At 36.7% G+C, this 19,263-nt stretch overlaps 4 protein-coding genes and 3 non-coding genes across 9 annotated transcripts; 5 read left to right on the top strand and 2 right to left on the bottom strand.

Annotated features, from left to right (window-relative positions):
• Positions 1-103: 103 nt before the first annotated feature.
• Positions 104-3,071, top strand: LOC124183194 (inhibitor of nuclear factor kappa-B kinase subunit epsilon). The gene is made up of 3 exons (XM_046571358.1): positions 104-1,990; positions 2,218-2,419; positions 2,515-3,071. Exons 1-3 carry the CDS (start codon positions 393-395, stop codon positions 2,956-2,958), a joined length of 2,244 nt encoding a protein of 747 aa, XP_046427314.1. The 5' UTR covers positions 104-392; the 3' UTR covers positions 2,959-3,071.
• A 333-nt stretch (positions 3,072-3,404) lies between these two features.
• Positions 3,405-6,399, bottom strand: LOC124183195 (protein VAC14 homolog). The gene is made up of 7 exons (XM_046571359.1): positions 6,189-6,399; positions 5,704-6,085; positions 5,065-5,638; positions 4,431-4,987; positions 4,202-4,320; positions 4,007-4,086; positions 3,405-3,909 (listed from the first exon to the last, which is right to left on the bottom strand). Exons 1-7 carry the CDS (start codon positions 6,290-6,292, stop codon positions 3,602-3,604), a joined length of 2,124 nt encoding a protein of 707 aa, XP_046427315.1. The 5' UTR covers positions 6,293-6,399; the 3' UTR covers positions 3,405-3,601.
• Positions 6,400-6,532: 133 nt separating this feature from the next.
• LOC124182609 lies at positions 6,533-14,394 on the top strand. 3 transcript variants are annotated; one of them, XM_046570105.1, is made up of 7 exons: positions 7,048-7,112; positions 7,203-7,565; positions 8,381-8,625; positions 8,717-8,911; positions 9,156-9,437; positions 9,582-10,266; positions 10,542-14,394. In XM_046570105.1, the coding sequence occupies exons 2-7, from the start codon at positions 7,418-7,420 to the stop codon at positions 10,550-10,552; spliced, it is 1,566 nt and encodes a 521-aa protein (XP_046426061.1). In that variant the 5' UTR covers positions 7,048-7,112; positions 7,203-7,417; the 3' UTR covers positions 10,553-14,394. The 3 variants fall into 3 exon arrangements, with proteins under 3 accessions (XP_046426060.1, XP_046426059.1, XP_046426061.1); XM_046570104.1 differs by lacking the exon at positions 7,048-7,112 and adding an exon at positions 6,533-6,640 and having other exon boundaries at positions 9,582-14,391; XM_046570103.1 differs by having other exon boundaries at positions 7,043-7,112; positions 9,582-14,391.
• Positions 14,395-14,511: 117 nt separating this feature from the next.
• Trnaq-uug lies at positions 14,512-14,583 on the top strand. The gene has a single exon. It is a non-coding gene; the product is annotated as a tRNA-Gln (tRNA).
• Positions 14,584-14,908: 325 nt separating this feature from the next.
• Positions 14,909-14,980, bottom strand: Trnap-agg. The gene has a single exon. It is a non-coding gene; the product is annotated as a tRNA-Pro (tRNA).
• A 337-nt stretch (positions 14,981-15,317) lies between these two features.
• Positions 15,318-15,389, top strand: Trnaq-cug. The gene has a single exon. It is a non-coding gene; the product is annotated as a tRNA-Gln (tRNA).
• Positions 15,390-18,278: 2,889 nt separating this feature from the next.
• Positions 18,279-19,256, top strand: LOC124182242. The gene is made up of 4 exons (XM_046569208.1): positions 18,279-18,297; positions 18,535-18,649; positions 18,729-18,786; positions 18,892-19,256. The coding sequence occupies exons 2-4, from the start codon at positions 18,539-18,541 to the stop codon at positions 19,062-19,064; spliced, it is 342 nt and encodes a 113-aa protein (XP_046425164.1). The 5' UTR covers positions 18,279-18,297; positions 18,535-18,538; the 3' UTR covers positions 19,065-19,256.
• Positions 19,257-19,263: the final 7 nt, after the last annotated feature.

The following is a 19,263-nucleotide window of genomic DNA, read 5'->3' as shown; positions in this document are numbered from 1 at the left end:
TGATTGAATAACGCGTTGGCAGAGGTCAGCACGGTCAGCAAACAAGGATCGCTACCGCTGATCTCTAACAGATCAGTGATTTACCTGCTGACTACGCGTGCATATGATGACAAACGTGTTCTAACCTCACAACACTGACGTATATACTACTATATATCAGTGCTCATAGATGTCAAAAATGTTACTTGTGTTTATTAGTTTCCTATTTACTCTGTCAAAATACAGCTGATTCTGATTACTCTGGCGACAATGAATTCCGGTAAGATTGAGTCACATTAGTCGCCTGTGACCTACAATACATTCCAGTGTTGATAATCAATAATTGTTCAAAACTACGGTTAGCACTGAATACCTGCAGTAATACACGATTTTTAACCACACTATATATCGAAATGTCGTTTCTACGAGGATCACTTAACTATGTTTGGTGTACAACAAGCGTTCTTGGCAAGGGGGCTACTGGAGCAGTATTTCAAGGTGTTAATAAGAATAATGGTGAACCTGTAGCAGTGAAGACGTTCAATCAACTAAGTCACATGCGGCCCCATGATGTTCAGATGCGAGAGTTTGAAGTACTTAAGAAAGTCAAGCACGAGAACATTGTGAAGCTCCTAGCGATCGAGGAGGAGCAAGACGGCAGAGGTAAAGTCATAGTAATGGAACTTTGTACAGGTGGTAGTTTATTCAACATATTGGATGATCCGGAAAACACCTATGGATTGGCAGAGAGCGAGTTTCTGCTGGTGTTGGAACACTTGTCAGCAGGCATGAAGCACCTCAGAGATAACAATTTGGTACACCGTGATTTAAAGCCAGGGAATATAATGAAATTCATATCGGATGACGGGAGTACCATTTACAAATTAACAGACTTTGGTGCTGCTAGAGAGTTACAGGAAGACCAGCAGTTCGTATCCCTTTACGGTACAGAGGAATATTTACACCCAGATATGTATGAACGAGCGGTTCTTAGAAAACCTGTGGGAAAGATGTTTGGAGCAACGGTGGATCTTTGGTCGATTGGAGTAACTCTGTATCATGTCGCCACCGGCAATCTACCCTTCCGTCCTTTTGGAGGCAGAAGAAATAAGGAAACTATGTTTTACATAACTACTAAAAAAGCTTCAGGAGTAATAGCTGGCACTCAAACTTCAGAGAATGGACCGATTGAATGGAACAGGGAACTGCCTCAGAATTGCCAGTTGAGTACTGGTCTTAAGAAAATTGTGACACCTCTGCTTGCCGGCCTGTTGGAAGTCGATCCACAAAGGATATGGAATTTTGATAGATTTTTTACGGAAGTCACAAATACGCTTTGTAGAAAACCTGTGCATATATTTAACGTCCATAAAGCGAGCTTGATAAAAGTGTTCCTTCATCCTGAGGAGAAGCTTATTGCCCTGCAAACTCATATTCAGGAACAGACTGAAGTGGCACCATTTTCCCAGATACTACTACTAGGTGAGATCCTGCTTTTGAACTTGATAAAGGAATCCACACCTGGGAAAGGATATCCAATGACTACAGAAGAAAAACCATTAATGTTGTTTGCTAAAGAAAACAATAACGTCGCCCTACCGATCGATTTGGAGCTTCTGAAATTCCCTGTATTTGCTAACTTGGTTTCTGTTGAGAACGATGCCAGCCAAGCTAAGGTCGCTTGCTCTGTTGGCCACGTTTGTAAAAGGAGAATAGACAGATTATCTCATTGTAGCAGATTGTTTCGCGATGCAGTAGAAGCTTTCATCGGACTCGTTGCATCAGAATTAACAAAACTTTTGGAAAAATCTCAACGATCAAAGGAGATAACTAAAGCTGTTGAAGATACCGTAACTGCGGTCCAAAGAGGAGAAGCACTAGGGCAACAAATACTAAAGAAATTTGGCAGTCCTTCGTCAAGCGAAGTAAAAAATTGGGCTAACGATCTCAGCTCGAAAAGCAATGAACTTTTAAGCAGTCTTGGGCCTGCAATTTCCCAGCTACATTATAGGTGGGTATCTGCTTGAATTATTTTTTCATAAGAATTTTCCAGCCAAACTCAACTGTAAAATTGAAAGGATTCATGAATGGATTAACTAATTGATTTCTTTTAAATCACTATTCTTTAAAAAATTAATACTATTGGAAATTGAACTTTAGGCACTATTGACAGGGGATCAAGTTGGAAGAAACACTTTACATTGTGTATACCATATAAAAGTGATTATCTCATTACAGGTACGTCAAAGAAGGTAATCTGCGGACAGAATGGGAAAACAGCACTCGTGGATTTTGGTGTCCTTGGCTCAGCAAAGCGAGTTTTAGGGCAGCAACATTAGTGGATCGATTACGAGATGGCTGGCAGCATTTGTTACGTGACAGAGCAACTCGCAGTTTAACGTATAATGACGAGCAATTTCACGTTTTGGAGCGGATAAAAGTATATAAAAAAAACTAATTTACTTGAAGAATATGATTATCTTGTTACCCTTATGCTCGCTGTAAATTTTATACTATTGGTGTTTGTACTTTTAGGTAACAGAAACTGGACGCAGATTGAAAGCTTTATTGGAAACTGAGTGTGTTCCTTCCATGACCCAGAGAGCTGAATGTTTTGCAGATTGGTACAAAATGGCACAGACTGTTTTCTTGCAAACTCGTATTTTGAACAAAGATGTAGAGAACTACGAACGTACATTAGAATTGTTTTCTGATCGTCTGTCTATGGAGAGCAGGGTAGCGCACGAAAATTTGACTCGTTCGTTGGAGAGACTACCTGGCCAATTAACGACGTTAGAGAAGTCTAGTGCACCAAGTGAAGAAAATGCCAAAGTATGGAAAAACATCTGCAAAGAGCAGGAAGAAATCGCTCATACAGTCTACGAAAATTGCGTTTTAATCGACCAACTTCTCAATGAAACATGTTTTCCTAACGCAAGTTCCGGCGAGGAAGATGAAGAAAACTCAGAACACGTTTGATCGTGAACAGCTTTTAATTCTCTAGGTACGAAAAAATTAACCATGTCCTACATATGATGTAAAAAAAAAAAGTAGGTATGTACTAGACTGAATAGACCAAGATAAAAATATAACAGCACATACCTAGGCTCAACAGAACAAATAAAGTCATCAACTTTTACACAGCAAGAAAATAAAGTATCTCTAAACTGAACCACCTCCAATACCTATGTACGTATCTGTTGTACATATATTGAAATAGAATTAACGGTAATGAAATATAAATGTTGAATGAACATGTTGGAACATGATCCAATATTTGTTATAATTTCTTTTCAATTGAACCACGACATAAATGAATCATTGCGGTACGAAGTGTAATTCATATATATGTATACATACACATATACCTATATACATTGTTTAATATATTAGGTTTTATTTTTACATAAATAAAAGTGTGATAATAACAATGTATACATATTCTCTGTATTTAGGAAAATTATCGTTACTTGGTGTTGGCTTTCAAATGTACATAGGCGACTAGATGGCTGAAAGCTTATCGTACATGTGTATTTGTGTAACTTCAATTATTGCATAGTATGAATGTATTTAGCTATACAGTTTCTGTGATCCCGACACTATTGCATCAAAAATTGAATGGTCAAATGTCCAAGTGACTAACGTCTCTTTCGATAAGTGCAGTTTGCCTCTGTTTGAGCTTCTGATCTTTGTGCTTTTCTTGAACTGAAACAAAGTGTTTCAAAAGTTTTTGAAAATCTATTCTCTCGGCCGGTCCTGAGAGCGCATTTGTTCTAGGGTGCTCATGCAGTGGCTCCCTTGGCGGAATGGCTGCCAGTCGGCGATGCAGCGTCATAAATGCTTCACTTTGCGGTAAAATCATGAGAAGGCCATACAGAGCACGTATTAGTGCTTCGCTTTTTCCCACTTCTAATAACTCGAGCCTCAGATCTGAAATAATTTACAACGGGATTATAAGCATAATGTTGCAATATTTGCCAGTCTTGAATCACACTAAAAAAAAATGCGTCATTTTGTAAATCCTTACAAGTAAATATTGGAGATTCAATAAGCTGTACTAATTTGTCAATTTCTGTTAAAAATTCCACAGTTACTTCAATATTTCCACTAGTACATTTAGATTAAGGGTAATACAGAAATCATGTCTTCAAAGATTTGGTTGGAAAGTACCTTAGAACATCACATAAACGTATGTTAATTGTTACATATAAGCAAAGGATACAACGATCTTATGAGGTCGCAAACGTGTCCATAATTTTGCGTCAAAAAACACAGAGCAACAGTAGCGACTGGATTATGACTCCAAGATTCGTATAGACATACGAAAAGGTCGCAGCTTTCCTGGACAATCGTTATTTGTTAAGAGCATTATTTTTCTGGTTGCTCAAACCAAATTGAGCATAAAGTAGACTGCTACATATAAGAATAAAATAGTTTTTAACAGAACTAACCCGGGTTTCCAAGTCTTTTAATTTATTTCGTAGATCAAACAGTTCCGAACTGGTTAGTAAGATCACGTTCAGAGTTTGCACCATTATACTGGCAAATCTCAGATTTTGTTCCTCAGATAAAATGATAGCTAGTGTTTTGTAAATATCCTCTGCGCTTAGTAGTACGCATAATTCTCTGATGATGAAATTACCTCGTTCCTCAAGCAAGTGTCTGTCAGTTGAAAATAGTCTGAGTAGATTAACTATAAATTTTTTATAATATTTATTACGACTTATTGAATCATCGATAGACTTGGAACTTATAATCTCTGCTAAGACGATTAAGTCCTGCTGAACAACATCGTCAGAGCTGTCACTTAAATTTCTCATTAATACTGGGAAAAATTCGTCGATATGATTAAACATTCTATGAGGAATATTTGTGAATAAATGATGAATCCATTTTAAAACTGCTACTTTTGTCTGCACAGATGTGTGCATCAAGTGCTTGATCAGAACCTCGACGACACTAGATAGGTCCAGCGTCTCTGCCAATGGATGACTAAGTTTTCCTGAGTCTAAAACACGAAAATTTCATACCAATGATCAATCACTTTTATCCGATATTTCCAAAGGGTGCGAGTGTTTTCATTACCGCCAGTAGAATCCTCTCCAGGACTCAAAGTCTCATTAACTGCCTCTGTGTTTTCCATTGTTATAAGTTTCATCAAGCTGTTATTTACTTTAACAGCTGTCTCCTTTATATTCTTACGATTATCCCCGTCATAGGCAAGACAAGGTAAAACTGCAGTAAATATACCGGACATGTAGGGCAGCATAGCAGGCCCAGATAATTGTACGAACTCTTTTATCCATGTGATAGCGGTTAGCTGTAGCAGCTCGTCGCTGCTCTGGGCATGAGTGATAAGGATGTTAATCATAGAGGAAAAGTCAACTCTGTCAGGGTTTGATTTGATACTTCTGAGAAACTCCCCAAGAACAGTATCTGTTATCTTTTTTATCTCGAGCGTCGGATCCTCTAATATCCTAAATAAGCCATCCAATATCTCAGGAAGAAAAATGATGAAGTCTATATCTGGGACTGCGTCCAAAACAGATACCCAAGCAATAACAAATTGTTTACCAAATGGATTCTTAGTGTAAATACGCTCTCTGAGCAGTGGCATGAAGCCGACCAAATCAAACATCCCACTTTCTGTGACGATATCCTGAAATAAAATTGAAAATGTTGTCAAACTGAAGATTGCATTAAATTTCTCCTGATGTCGTTTACCTTCATTAATTTGTCAAGAAGTTCCGTAGCGTTTTTGACACTCTGTTCAGAATCACAGGCCAGTTTACTGAGTGCACTAAATATGTCTGTGAACTGGGGGAGGACTGAGGCTCTTGCTACTTTGACGACGTTGTATAAGCTCTCGCAAGCGTAATATCTGACTCTGAGGTCAGGGTCGCAGAAGCAGGCCAAAATTGGGTGAATTAGTTCTTCAGTATACTGACCAGTGTCTTTTCCTAATCCGACGGCTATCGCAGCTAAACCTATCAGTCCACCTTTCCTGGTGTGCGGATTTTGCGAGGTGGCAAAATCTTGGCCCAACACTTTCAGGAGCCGCTTAATCAAGACGGTGTTGTTATTTGCTGCAAACTCCTTGACCATTCTGAAATTTATTTAACAATAGGAATACACATGAGTATTCGATTTAAATCGCGTCGCGTCGAACAACACGATATGGTTAACAAGAGTTTGGTGAATAACCTTACTTCTCTATCTCGACTGCAGCTGCTTTTCGTTTTTCGTAAAGCTTGTCGTTCAAAGATCTGATGCACGCTGCGCTCAGCGGCGCGTAATCTCTCTCTGATATCATTCTGGTAAAAAAATAGTGAGCGGATTGTTATGAAGAAACTGCTTTTAGGGGGTGGTGACCAAATTGTTGACGGTTTGACACTTGAGACTTGACAGATTAAACTTCAGCATCACTGGCATCGGCGAAGAAACAACGAGATGTAAACTCTATATATTGATTATCGTCTAAGTATACAGTTAGCCACCTTGCGTTCAAATGTAAGGTCGCTTTGGGGTCAATTGAAATGTGTAGTTTGTGGTATAAGAGGAAACGCAATGGCGGCCGTTCGACAGTTCTCTTATAAGTTTACAGAGAAAATTGACCAAAAAATGTGATCTGTGAGTGGCTGAGAGGTAAAAACGAATCAAGGTAAATTTGAAATCATAATGGCAATTATACTTGATAATATGAAACTGTAATGTTATCATTTGAACAATTTTCATCACGTCAAAATATCGCATGGGCTTTCTGTTTCACTCACCGCCCGTTACCTTAAACTCGTCAGTGCTATCGTTGTTTTCAATTTCTTATTATGGTTTCGTGATGGCAAACATTTTTCAAACGTATGTCACGACAACCTTTACGTACTCGAAATTTACGCTCTCTGATTGTATACCTTTTCAGTGTAGAAATCGCGATTATTAAATTCGTTACTTACACGTTCAATTCTGTTGAAATCCGACCAAATTCGTGTTTTTGAAAAATCTCAAGGGAATCAGATTTTACATCAGAATTTAATCATTGTAACACAATTGTACAGCAGAAATGTAAAATCTTATCTGCTGCACAGTATAACATGTTGTTTCCAATGCTGAAACATTTTATCGACAAACATGGTTCTGTTAGTTTTTTTTTTTTTATTAAAAATGAACTACGAATAAAAAGAAAACTATTTTCCACATAAATTGCACGATTTATATTTTCTTTCTAGTGCCAAGATCAGAAAGGTAGTGCAAGGAAAGGTGAGCTGATGTGAAATGAATTTACCTGAGGATGGATGCACATGGTGGGACAGAAATGAAAACGAATGGATGATCAATTGAATGAAGAAGCTACGAATGGTAGACCAGGGAAGCCGAAGGAGGCAGGAAAGAAAAACCGACGGTGGAAGGCAGCGGTGGTGAAGGAGGAAGGAATGAGTGAGTGATGAGTGACACTCGGCATCAGCTTCACTCGGTATCGGATTTGTATGCAGCCGACGAGATAGAAGTCCTGCTACTCGAGGAAATTCGTGACTTAGAACCACCACCTTCCGCATACTCTAGACCCGAGGATATACAGGATTTTGAGATTGGTACAGCTTTAAATTGTCACATTATTTATCTTTCCTTCTTCTTTCGCGTAAGCGAACATTTTCGGATAATAAACACATGGATACATTAACAGGTCTTCCATTAAATCAAACTTTGTAAATAAATATTATTCATTATTGTTTCTTCAGTTCATCTCACATCAGAATATATTTTACTAGAATTTTTCACTATAAACACTTGTGAGTAGAAGTGATAGTCCAGTAGAACCTCGATTATCCTAATTAATTGGGACCCAGCTTGGTTCGGATAATCAAAAGTGGATAACCTACAGGCAATTTTTTTTGTAGGGGAAGATCGCATGTACAACAAATTTGAATCAACAAACAGTCTATAGTAAAGATAAAAATATATATTAAATCTCTTTTGAACGACGAACATTTAATTTAGTGGTAGAAGCAATGTTACAAGTGGACTAATGCTGGAAAATGGAAAAATATGCTTGAGCATGCTCAGAAATGCATGGTTTTAGCAAAACTGTAGCTAGCAACAATATATATTTCACGTCAACGATGTATTTTTTAAGGCCAATCTTTGGACAAATGAAATTGTGATTTGAATAATTGAGGATTTGAGGGTTAATTTGTTAAAGTCATCTATGAAATCTGTGTATGTTAAACTTTTAGCACAGTTATGCCGATCTTATGGTAGTTTTTGCGGTCAATCTAACCAGCAATTTATTTACTTCATTTGCAATAAGGTAACACGAGCACTTTTGTCTATATTAAGAATGAGTGGAAGGCCTGTATTGATTGTCACGAGATGAATGATAACGGTAATTTGATTTAAAAATTGCCAGCGGGCAGTAGGACAGGGGGGCGCACCAGCTCCCAGTCATCGGAGCTGGAGTCGCCGGGAGTCCACTCCACAGTCCACTCATGGGACTCTCATGCCAATTACCACGGGCACTATGATGGTGACCACAATAGACATGGTTCCGCTTCAAATCCAGCTCCTTGGGCACATTCCAGTCATTTGGTTTTGTACTGTGATCTGCAAGGCCACCTTCGGACCGCCACTGGGGTTATCAGGCTCATGCTGCTTGTGAGTTTCATGACTGATTTGTGCTTCGTTTAGCACTTACCTATCTCCAAAAGGGATAAATCAACCTGTATGAACGCATTTTCTTTTACAGATATCCTCAGCAGCATGCCTGGTTACACTCTGCAGTTCTGGGACTGCGAAAGTTAGTCTTTTTATGCTACCATTGGTTGGTAGACTCCGACTTATGATTTTTGTAGCTGTGTTTTGTCTATTGGTTACATCGCTACTTCTCTTCCTCGATATTTCACATGTTATTTATGTTTTTCCCTTCAATTGGGCCAAACTGGTAAGTTATGGTTTCACGAATTTTTTTTGTTATTCGTGGCTTAGATTGTTCATTAATGATACGCTACTAAAATGCCTAAAACATACAAAATCCTGTTTTTATATGTTTCGTTTTCTGGGAATATTTCCATCATAGTCCAGAATTTATTCTAATCTACTGCTGAAAATTTTATCGAACAAAGCTACAAATATGGGAACTACCTGAAAATTTTCAAGGGAAATCTGACGGCATTTCTGCATTGCAGAACGCATGGATGTTTGCTGGCATGGGCTTGTCCTACGTAACAGCTAGTGCGTTGCTAGTCTGTTCCGTATGGGAATACAGTGGAGGTGCCAGCGGTTGGGTACCACGTCGTACACGTTCTCAACTGGCGGCAGCTGCTGGGCTTGGACTGGCATGCGCCTTGCTAGCGCTTCTGCTTTCCTGGCTTCATCTTCGAAGTAGTTCTAATCGTAAAGGCCACGGTAGTCGCAGTCACACACCGACGCAGCTTTACAGGCCTGTCGACAACTCTTCGTCTTCAGGGGTCGGTATTAGCATTTACGATCCTCAGATGTATCTTCTAACTAGACAGTTTTTTCTAGTGTTATTGCCGAAAATCAAATGCATAAATATCGAAAGCTTTGCTAAGCAGATATGTCATTTCGCCTAATAGATTAACTGTGTGCAGGTAACGCTGAAAGAACGAAGTCCGAAAAGACCACCGCCATGGGTAGTGAGGAACCAACAACGATCGGACAAAGTTAATGCAAATAGTGACAGTAGGAGCGAAAATGGTAATAATGAGTTCAAAGGTCGTAATAATAAGAAAGATCACTGGGCATCGGCAAAGCAGCACTTTCTTCACTCCCAGGACGACGAAGAGGAGGAAGAAAATCGCGTGAGTAAAGAAGCAAAGGAAAGAGATAAGAGAAGAAAAAGAAGAAAAAATGGGGGTAGTTCCTCCGCTGGAGTTGGGGTGGGTGGTGGAAGCTCTGATAATAATGAATATGGTGTTAGTGGAGGTGAAGCTGGTTCGGCAGGACTCGGAATACCGCCGACGAATACTCGATGCGTTCCCCGCAAGCTGCCGCTTAAATCTTTGAATAACGGAAGTCAACAGAAACAATCTTCGTCAGGAATGGGTGAAGCAGCTAGATCCAAACAGATGGGTGTTAAAACACTTGTGAACAGTGACTTAAAAAATTATTGGGAATTGGGTAACCCCCGCACAGAGTTAACGAACAATAGCTCTCGCCGAATTAACCAAGGTGTATCTCCGGGTGAAATTATTCAAACTGATGGTAAAATTGTACTACCAACTGGGTGGGCGAATCAGTGGCAAACGGCCGTAGACGATGTCCAACCTTGTTCCAGTAAGGCTCTTGATCCGTATCCATTCCCTTGATTTTATTCAGGATATAACTGGATCGCTAAAATTGTGAATTCGTGTTCCATGGTGATGATTCAGACTTTGAAGAGAGCCATTTGCAGACATGGCTGGCTTGTCACGCTGTGACATATGTATCGCCAAAGCTCAAGTTCATAAATCTTGGGAAAAGTGTTGGATTTGAATTTAAAATTAGCGGTATTGCTCTGTTTTACATAATCTGGTATCATTCATTAATAAAATGAATTTTTTTTTTTGCAGATGTGAACTAAAAACAATGAGAAAAAGCCACTTGGGCTTATAAGCTTCAATAGTACAGCCGTTCGTGTATTACAACCTTATTTACTAATCGAGGTGAAAATTACAACCAATGACTTGCGATTATGTGCCCGATTAAGATGGTTTTTTTTGAAATTAGTTTTATTAGATCCAATACTCGTTCCCACATCATGAATTACAAACTGTAGTATTACTATTGCCGACTGTTATGACCATTTTACATGTATCCAAATACATCTTATCTCGAAAGAGTGATAATAAGCAAATTTTTCTCATTAGAAATTAGGTTTCCTCAAATGTAGCAATTGATTGAAAAATTATTTATTACATTAGATATAAGCGACGAAGATAATGAACTAAAAGTAAAGAGTCGAAGGATTAGGGGAACAGTTGATCGATTTTGGTCTTTCCATTTTGATTGTTAGTAACGAATATTGAAATGGTCATGTCCAAGCGATTTGGATTTTTTGTATAAAGCTGCCATGCCTTGTACATTTTGCTACCAAGAAGATTCATCCCCTTTGTTCAGATCGTACTCAACAAGTCGAAATGAGATTTAAAATTGAGACTATATGATCATATTATGTAATACATTTGTAGCAGTCTCGTGTACGAGTTCGGATAATTATCACAAGATCATATTAGGTGATTTAGTTCAAAGCTGTGTAAGAAATATTGAATTAGAAGTGGTAATTTCATTTGCAATTATGAAAGCATTAATTATTGACTTTGACAATTATTCTAGTCCGTTTACTTAACGTTTTTATGCTCATGTCATATTTTCCAGTCACTAGTTTTTTAAAGTTATTACATAAAACTCCATTAATTTTAGTGCACAACAGTATACTCGAGATTTACTTATAAGCACTTTGTAGCGTGCAAATAATATGTTTGAGGTATTTTCTGAATTAATTATTGACTTTGTCAATTACTCTAGTCCATTTACTTAACGTTTTTAAGCTCATGTCATAACTTCTAGTCATTAGTTTGTTCAAGTTACTATGTAAAACTCCATTCATTTTAGTGCACAACAGTATAGTCGAGATTTACTTATAAGCGCTTTGTAGCGTGCAAATAATTTTTTTGAGGTATTTTCTGTATAAAACAATGCATTCCTTATTGAATAATTAGTAAGATTTCAAACATACGTCATTAACGTAAAAAAATTTCACAAATTCTATTTGATACGTGGAAAAGCTGTTGTCGTACATCTTTGATAACTCAAAGATTTTTGCTTACGGCATCAGATTAGAAAAGTAAACTATTTTTTTAGTACATACATATCGTATTAGAAGTACAATCTGCATATAGCTGTCGGAGTATTATTTCTTTGACTTTTCAACTGAATCGATCGCATTAAAAAGTTTGAAACCTTTCTGCCATTCTTGGGTGACAGGGTACTTTAAACATTAGATTAAAAAGAAAAAAGGAATAAAACACCCTGATGCATATTCAATTAATCATTTCTTATTCTCTCGTGTATTTCGTGAGCTATTCACATTTGGCATATGAATAAAACCATTATTTCAACTGTTAATCTTGGTAAAATAGTTTGACATTGAATTAAATAGAGTAAGAAACGTGCGTGTTCATTTAGGGGTATAATGGGTAATAAGCTGATATATTTCAATATGTTACGTCTATTACGTGCGAATTTGATATTACACTGTAACTTTAATAATTATAATTAGTTTTGCAGAAACAAATATATTTGGCTGCTGTAATTTAAATATTAATTCGCACGGCAGAGGTGTGATTCGGCGTGACTTTAATTATTCATGAGTAGCAATTCGTGGAAGCACAGCAACCGTTCTCAAGTCAAAACCTAGTCTAGAAGCTAAGTAAAGCTTTATTACCTCTTGATATTCGATACACGAATTTACAAAAAGCGTGTATATTGCACACAAGCAACGTGAGATCACTAACACTGCCAATTTAAAACACATTTCAGTTTTATAAAATTGGGAACAACTTGTGAGGGTTTCCTAGTTTCTCAGTAAATATTCAGCGGTTGGAGGATACTTCTTGAAAGTATTGAGATCAACTTCGCTAATTTGGAGTGTTAAATTTGCTAAGTCTAATCAAATTTCTCTCGATAAGTTTTCACAATTCCAAACCTAATTATTAAAGGCTGTTTTCGAAGCCCTTTTTACGCAATATGAAGATTATTTCATTATTCTATAGCAATGCCGTCTCACTACAGTCAAGGTTGTTTGAACTATTTTATTATATTACTATAGTACTAAAGTAAATATTACGTTACAATCTTAATTGTAAGATTGCACTATAATTTGCGTAATACTTTGAATAGTGAGAAAAGAATTTTTTCCTTATAAATCAGTGAGTGGCGTTTGCCAATTATTACTCTCGAGTCTTATAGTATTGTATTTGTCATAAATCGCAACTTCAACGCACAATAAACTAATTGTAAATAAAATAATTATTTGTCCTCGTAGCGTGCTAATGGACGAGTACTTTAGCAATAATTTTCAATTGAAGTTATTAAATTTAAAATACCGGTACCTTGTCTGCTAATAAGGTGTAAAGACACTAATATGACAATCTAAACTACTTATGTCTATATTGTATAAACGCAAAACTTACCTTATTTCTCATTATTTTTATTATCGAATAAAAATTAAAGGCCATTTTATTTTCTTGCACAATTGACATTGGTAGTTACATTTTTTTTTATCTTCTTATCAAACTTTTTCGTATTTAACCAGAATGATCCGCTGGCACGGACGTTGGTTCTTTTTTACATAATCCTACAATCGTGGTACTCAATAATTTATACTTACGAACTAGTTTTTATTTTTATTTTTATAATTTAGACGAACGCACACATTTAACGTTTTGCAATTCACGCGATTGCTTTTACACATTCGTCATCCCAAAATTCATTGTCGCATTCGTGGTATAGTAAATTTTTTCTCGTGCGAGTTTGCGACCACTAAAGATATCTATCATGAAATCGTCCTAACTGTTATTTTCAAAGTGACTTAGAATGTGATTAAGTTCTGATTTCTGATATTTTAAAAATGTTAATTGGCCTATCAACAACGAAGGTGACGAAATTAATTGAAAACGAAGTTACTATTAGTTTGACTTATTTCTTCTATACTTAATACATACTTTCATATAGAGTCAAAAACATTGATTGTTACAAAACTTCATTTGCAATATAAACTATAGTAATGGAATATAAATATCAACATGGTGCATACAGCTGGGTCGAGGTGGCTTAAAAACTTTCGTCATAAAAAAATGTGTATAATTTTCTTGTTTCCCATTTAAGAAAAGATCTGTTAGTCGTGTGTAATTTCCCTGGTGGAATGAGAAGAATCTTTACCGTCGATTATTATACATACGTACACGATACATATTTTTAAATTTTCTCAGACATGAAATTTCTTATGTACAATACGTTTTAGCTATCAATAATATGCCGTTTGAATTGTATCATTTATAACAATACAAACAGAAGAGGAGGGGGGATAGTAATTTATATACATGTAGAGCAATGCAATCGTCACTGTACAGATTTGATGTATGAAATAGAAAGTTTATTATTAAAGAGTGCGAAGGATATTATTATATGAATAGGAAATGTATTAGTATTATTATACCAAGAGAACACGTGTAATGTAACAAAACTATGTACATTAATAATTGTTAGTTATGATGATTAAATGCGGTCACATTAAATCTGAATAAGTACGACTACTGTAATCTTCTCGTATAAACGATCGGAAAAATATTGTCACAATGGTTATGCAAAAATACAGAGTCACCTACTATTCATCATCTGAGTATAATTACTGCTGTAATTTTCCTGATTATCATCTATTATTTCAACAAATTAGTCCACTAAATAGGGTGGTTTACTGTATTTAGCAATCTCTACAACATTTTTTGATTCATTATACTGTAATAAAAAAGCTGCCAACATGGTCCCATGGTGTAATGGTTAGCACTCTGGACTTTGAATCCAGCGATCCGAGTTCAAATCTCGGTGGGACCTCTTACCGCGTTGCCACGATTTCGACGGGGTTATTTTGACGTTTCGCATACGATGTTTTTTTTTTCTTGCCAATTTCACTCGTTTACCATTTTTCCGAACAATTTCGTTACACTTCTATAAATTTCAAGTAATCTGTATTAGCTCTAATGACATAAATTGGAAACTCATCTAAGTTCTACTAATCGTAAGAAATAAGGAATTTCTATGTTATGCAATTAACGGATGTTAATTAAAATTTGTTGAGCAACTGATATGTAACCGTATTTTCAAACTTTCGAATTGAAGTAGTAGGTAATTATATAACGACTACATATTTAAAAAAACAGGGCTCGTCCGGGATTTGAACCCGGGACCTCTCGCACCCTAAGCGAGAATCATACCCCTAGACCAACGAGCCTCACATGAATTTGTGGTATTAAAAAATGTATAACAATTGTAACATATGATTAAATTCAGAGTAATTATTATCTCGATTGAAATAGAGACGGTGTTGTACAATTTTTTCTATAATTAGCAAAATTTTCTATAGCGAACATGTTTGACGTTGTTCGAAAGTGGATTCGAGAATCTATAACTTATTCATAGCAAAAAGATTGAATCAAGCGCTGTGTTATGTTTTAGTTTAACAATTATGTACTGCATGTTGTTCGAAAATCATTCTTATTGACAAAAGTGATCAATCTAGGACGAAATTTTATTTGTTTGAGAATTAAGTCGTCCTTGGCACTTGCACAGGTTCCATGGTGTAATGGTTAGCACTCTGGACTCTGAATCCAGCGATCCGAGTTCAAATCTCGGTGGGACCTTGATTTTTTTCATCTCGAAGTTGCAGAAGTAAGAGTGAAGCGGTATTCGTTATAAAATTTCCGTTCCAATTTCCACACGCAATTAAATTAATATCCAGTAAGTAACAACAGCTGATCAACGTTAAATTCATGGGCATTTGTGGATCAAATATCTGTAACGCATACCGTTCAATAGCATTGAGTGCGTTTTATCCCGCAGTGTGAAGTTAAAATATCATCGGACATTGTAAAACAGAAGCCAGTTTAAGTAATGCCTGCTCTCATACGTGACTAATCGTGTGTATAAAGGATCAGTGAGCCGTCTATTTACGAGGGCGGTAATTTAAGAACTCTTAATAAGACCTTTCCTCCGTAGAAGAGTTCCAATGTTAAGTGTAACTGCTGCTCAAGCCAATTCCGGCAGCACGTACAGTTCCCAATCTTCAAATACCAGATCCAGTTTAATCCTGTAGCAGCGCATTTTTTTAATGCAGAATATATGTTGCAACGCTGTGAATTTTATTTGCCGTAACTAAAGATTTTTCTAATTTATTGTTTACGTTTTATTATTTCTACGAACAGCGCGAAAAATAATCATTCTGAAGTAATAATTATTTACAAGCCAACGGACTACAATCTGATTTTCGTTGTTATTTTTGTACCTCGACCGAATATTAATTGGCTGAGGGATATAGAACAGTTAATGACCGATTCAAGGACTACGAAGTAGATTAATGAAAGGCAAATCACTTGGTCTCCCTGCCATTACAGTGGTCCAAATTATTAAACTTGTTAATAATCAAAACTGAAAATGTTCATTTGATAAATCATAAAATGCTACGGAAAAATGTAGCGTGTAATTTATTGCTTGGTTTGTCTTGTAAATTCGATAGAATAAATAAAAAATCACAGAATCAATCAATTAAAAAAGCAAAAATCATCAGCTGGACTAGTTCAAAAATTGCATATCAGCTATATATTCGACTATATGATTTTGAATCTGAATGATATCTGATGATTCGGGCTTTTGTTACTTATTACGTGATTTCTTATATCTTTTATCGAATTTACACGATTAATCATGTAATAAATTACTCGGTTAATTCTGCCATAAATATCGTACGATTTATTAAATGAACATTTTCAGTAGAGACTGTATTGTATATACACCGCCATCATTTATCTAAACAAAGAATTATGTCACGACTAAGAATCACTTGAAGCTATGGAAGGATATTCACGTAGTTTTACTGCGGGCTATTTTTAACAAAAAAAAAAAAAAAATACCAGTCTTTCATGCAGTGCTAACTCATTTCCGCAACTCGACAATATTGTACATGTATCACAATGCTGTTGTCCGTATGAATAAATCGACGTTTGTACGTAGTTACATTCATACGACGGATTACGCATATAGATATCGATCATTATTAATTAAACGGTGCGAAGATCATTGATACAGGCCGTCACAGATATACGTTATGTGTTACATGAATTGCTTATCTATGGAAATTGGATCAGATGTTGTATTAACAAAGGCACGTATTATATTTGTCAGATTTACGATCGTACCGGAGACCCCGATGTATTGCAATATTTACACATGCGGTCGAGGCTTCGTATGATCGAGAATTTACACATCCAAGTAATATAGAAAGTGCATTCTTTCTCTGAAAGCTTAAGCTGTACAGGTATACCTATATTGGTCGCATCTTTCCGTTGACTTATCTGTATGAAAATAACGTTTATGATGGTTTGACGACCAGTTGTATAATAATTCGATCCGCGAGTTTTGTGCACACGGTATATTGTCATTAGTCACGTACGCATACGGACTCGAGTCTTCAACACACCTTATTTATTATTGTTATTTTCCGTGGTGCAGGTGTGTATGAATGAATGTACATTGTACGTGTGCATTACTCAACTCGTACGCATGGCTTAAGGCGAAACAGGTGTGAATGCGATGAATACGCTAACGACGAGAATTGAGACGCAGAAACATATATAGATATGATGGATGTACGTGATTTGGTTTGGATGCTGTATTGAAGCATGATGGGGAACGTGTACAGATATTGGAGTTGAGAAATGAACTTATTGTTCATATATATATATGAACGAACTATAGTTTCATTGACGTTAAGTCTGCTCTTAATATACAAGAGCCACAATTAGATTGAATGAATATATTAAGAATGATATGGACTTTTTAATTACATCGTAAATCGTACATTTCTTAACTCAAAGACGGAATTGTTCAAACAGTTGATTCACCATTTATTTGCTATTGCGATGTACGTGTAGTTGTTGAAATTATACGAACTGCAGAGATTTGAAACTAATTAACTCGCACGAGGTCACATGCCGATCGCAGCCGTGATTATAATTATGCATCTTACAGTAATGAAAAGAATATAAGAATGTAATGAAACTCAATGGTCCGCTAATTTCATAACAGGAACACTGTATATTCTTATCGGTGGAAAGTTGAACTTAGGATATGTCATGCATCTGCACGAGCGAGCGATTAAACGTTCTTTGTACTTTTTCAAACTGTATACGTATACAAGTAATTCGATATAATATACTGTAATGATTACTCGTGTTCTCGTAGTGTCCTACTCCGGTCTGAGCTGACTTATACCTTCGCCTAAGCCGGCGAGAGCTCGCGTTTACGGTTAGAAATGGAATATGAGTGAACATCAGTGTGGTGTAACTACCAGCGCTACTTGTATGGACTGATCGTGAGCACGAGCTGCGGTGAACATCGTCATCAGTCAGCGAAGACCAGTCAGTAACCTCGGTACAACGCGTCCACATTTTTTAAATATAAAATCACGAAACTTAATTATTGTTAAAGGAGCGAAAAAAAAGGTTTTTATTCACGCAGACTATTGTTTGACACGGCATTTAAGGATTGTACTAAGTACAGAATTATAAATTTATTTACGTAATTAAATCGATTCATTGATATCACTGGATTAAAATACCGTATCTATACGTACCGACATTTACGAACAATGAAACTGTAACCGATCAATTGCGCGTTGAACTTACGCGACGTTTTCACCCGGTTTGAACTTGAATTCGTTGTTACGATCAATGATGGGTTTAGTGTGATCGATTTTTTATTGACAATTTTACTGATTTTCGATTTTTCCAGAAAAATGCGATCGCAAACGGCTGCAATAGCGTTGACGTTCTTAGCGGCGATTATGCTATTCGATTCTTCACATGGTGCAGCGGTGAAGCAGACTTGTATTAAAAATACAAATAACGTAAGTTTGATATTAGTTTCAGCGTATAATTGTCGTAATCCGATAGATCTGAGCGTAATTTCAATTTTACTGCTTTCAGTGCGTCCGCAGCGCGGAATGTTGCACGGGATGCTGTCACAACGAAAAATGCGTCGATTGTAAGGATTTTCACATAAAATATAATCATGCCGGGCATTTTGCCCTCTAAAAGGCGAAGACATTTCGAATTCGAATTTGTAAGGGTGAGTAAACGTTTTTTCCAGTCGGCGACTCCTGCCTGAGCGATCAATTATCTGGTGCCGTTGGTCCTTGCGCTCAACTAGACCCGCCATGTCCCAGGGAACACACTTGTGTTCTACAGCCAGTCCTATGTGTGCAGAGTCCTTGTCCTCCGGTAGCTTCCTGCCTCCCGCCAGATTACGAGGATTACGACTAACGCAAATTTTTATTTCTTACCTACGAGTACTGATCAAGTGGCAGTTGAAGGTTTTACATTAACGTTAGACAATATCAGATCTATATTAGGACCGTTACGATGTTTCCATTTTTGTAAAGCACCCGTAGAGTATAGAATTATGTATTATATTTTTAACGATGTTTGGATATATTAAAAAAACTGACGGTCGAATTTTCAG

Source organism: Neodiprion fabricii, chromosome 5 (assembly GCF_021155785.1).
Source record: "Neodiprion fabricii isolate iyNeoFabr1 chromosome 5, iyNeoFabr1.1, whole genome shotgun sequence".
In the NCBI taxonomy this organism is placed as follows: Eukaryota; Metazoa; Arthropoda; class Insecta; order Hymenoptera; family Diprionidae; genus Neodiprion; species Neodiprion fabricii.
Note: the sequence above shows the minus strand (reverse complement) of the source record. Positions and strands in the feature narration are given on the sequence as shown.

Excerpts from the sequence above, each read along its gene's own strand:
- LOC124182242 (XM_046569208.1), top strand. The coding sequence starts at position 18,539 with ATGCGATCGCAAACGGCTGCAATAGCGTTGACGTTCTTAGCGGCGATT. Across the intron at positions 18,650-18,728 it reads GTATTAAAAATACAAATAAC|TGCGTCCGCAGCGCGGAATG; the intron begins GTAAGTTTGATA and ends TACTGCTTTCAG. Across the intron at positions 18,787-18,891 it reads CAACGAAAAATGCGTCGATT|TCGGCGACTCCTGCCTGAGC; the intron begins GTAAGGATTTTC and ends CGTTTTTTCCAG.
- LOC124182609 (XM_046570104.1), top strand. The coding sequence starts at position 7,418 with ATGAGTGACACTCGGCATCAGCTTCACTCGGTATCGGATTTGTATGCA. Across the intron at positions 7,566-8,380 it reads TATACAGGATTTTGAGATTG|CGGGCAGTAGGACAGGGGGG; the intron begins GTACAGCTTTAA and ends AAAAATTGCCAG. Across the intron at positions 8,626-8,716 it reads TTATCAGGCTCATGCTGCTT|ATATCCTCAGCAGCATGCCT; the intron begins GTGAGTTTCATG and ends TTTCTTTTACAG.
- LOC124183195 (XM_046571359.1), bottom strand. The coding sequence starts at position 6,292 with ATGATATCAGAGAGAGATTACGCGCCGCTGAGCGCAGCGTGCATCAGA. Across the intron at positions 4,321-4,430 it reads TAAAAGACTTGGAAACCCGG|GAAAGCTGCGACCTTTTCGT; the intron begins GTTAGTTCTGTT and ends ACGATTGTCCAG. Across the intron at positions 4,087-4,201 it reads TGCGACCTCATAAGATCGTT|TGGAAATATTGAAGTAACTG; the intron begins GTATCCTTTGCT and ends TAAATGTACTAG.
- LOC124183194 (XM_046571358.1), top strand. The coding sequence starts at position 393 with ATGTCGTTTCTACGAGGATCACTTAACTATGTTTGGTGTACAACAAGC. Across the intron at positions 1,991-2,217 it reads ATTTCCCAGCTACATTATAG|GTACGTCAAAGAAGGTAATC; the intron begins GTGGGTATCTGC and ends ATCTCATTACAG. Across the intron at positions 2,420-2,514 it reads ACGTTTTGGAGCGGATAAAA|GTAACAGAAACTGGACGCAG; the intron begins GTATATAAAAAA and ends TTGTACTTTTAG.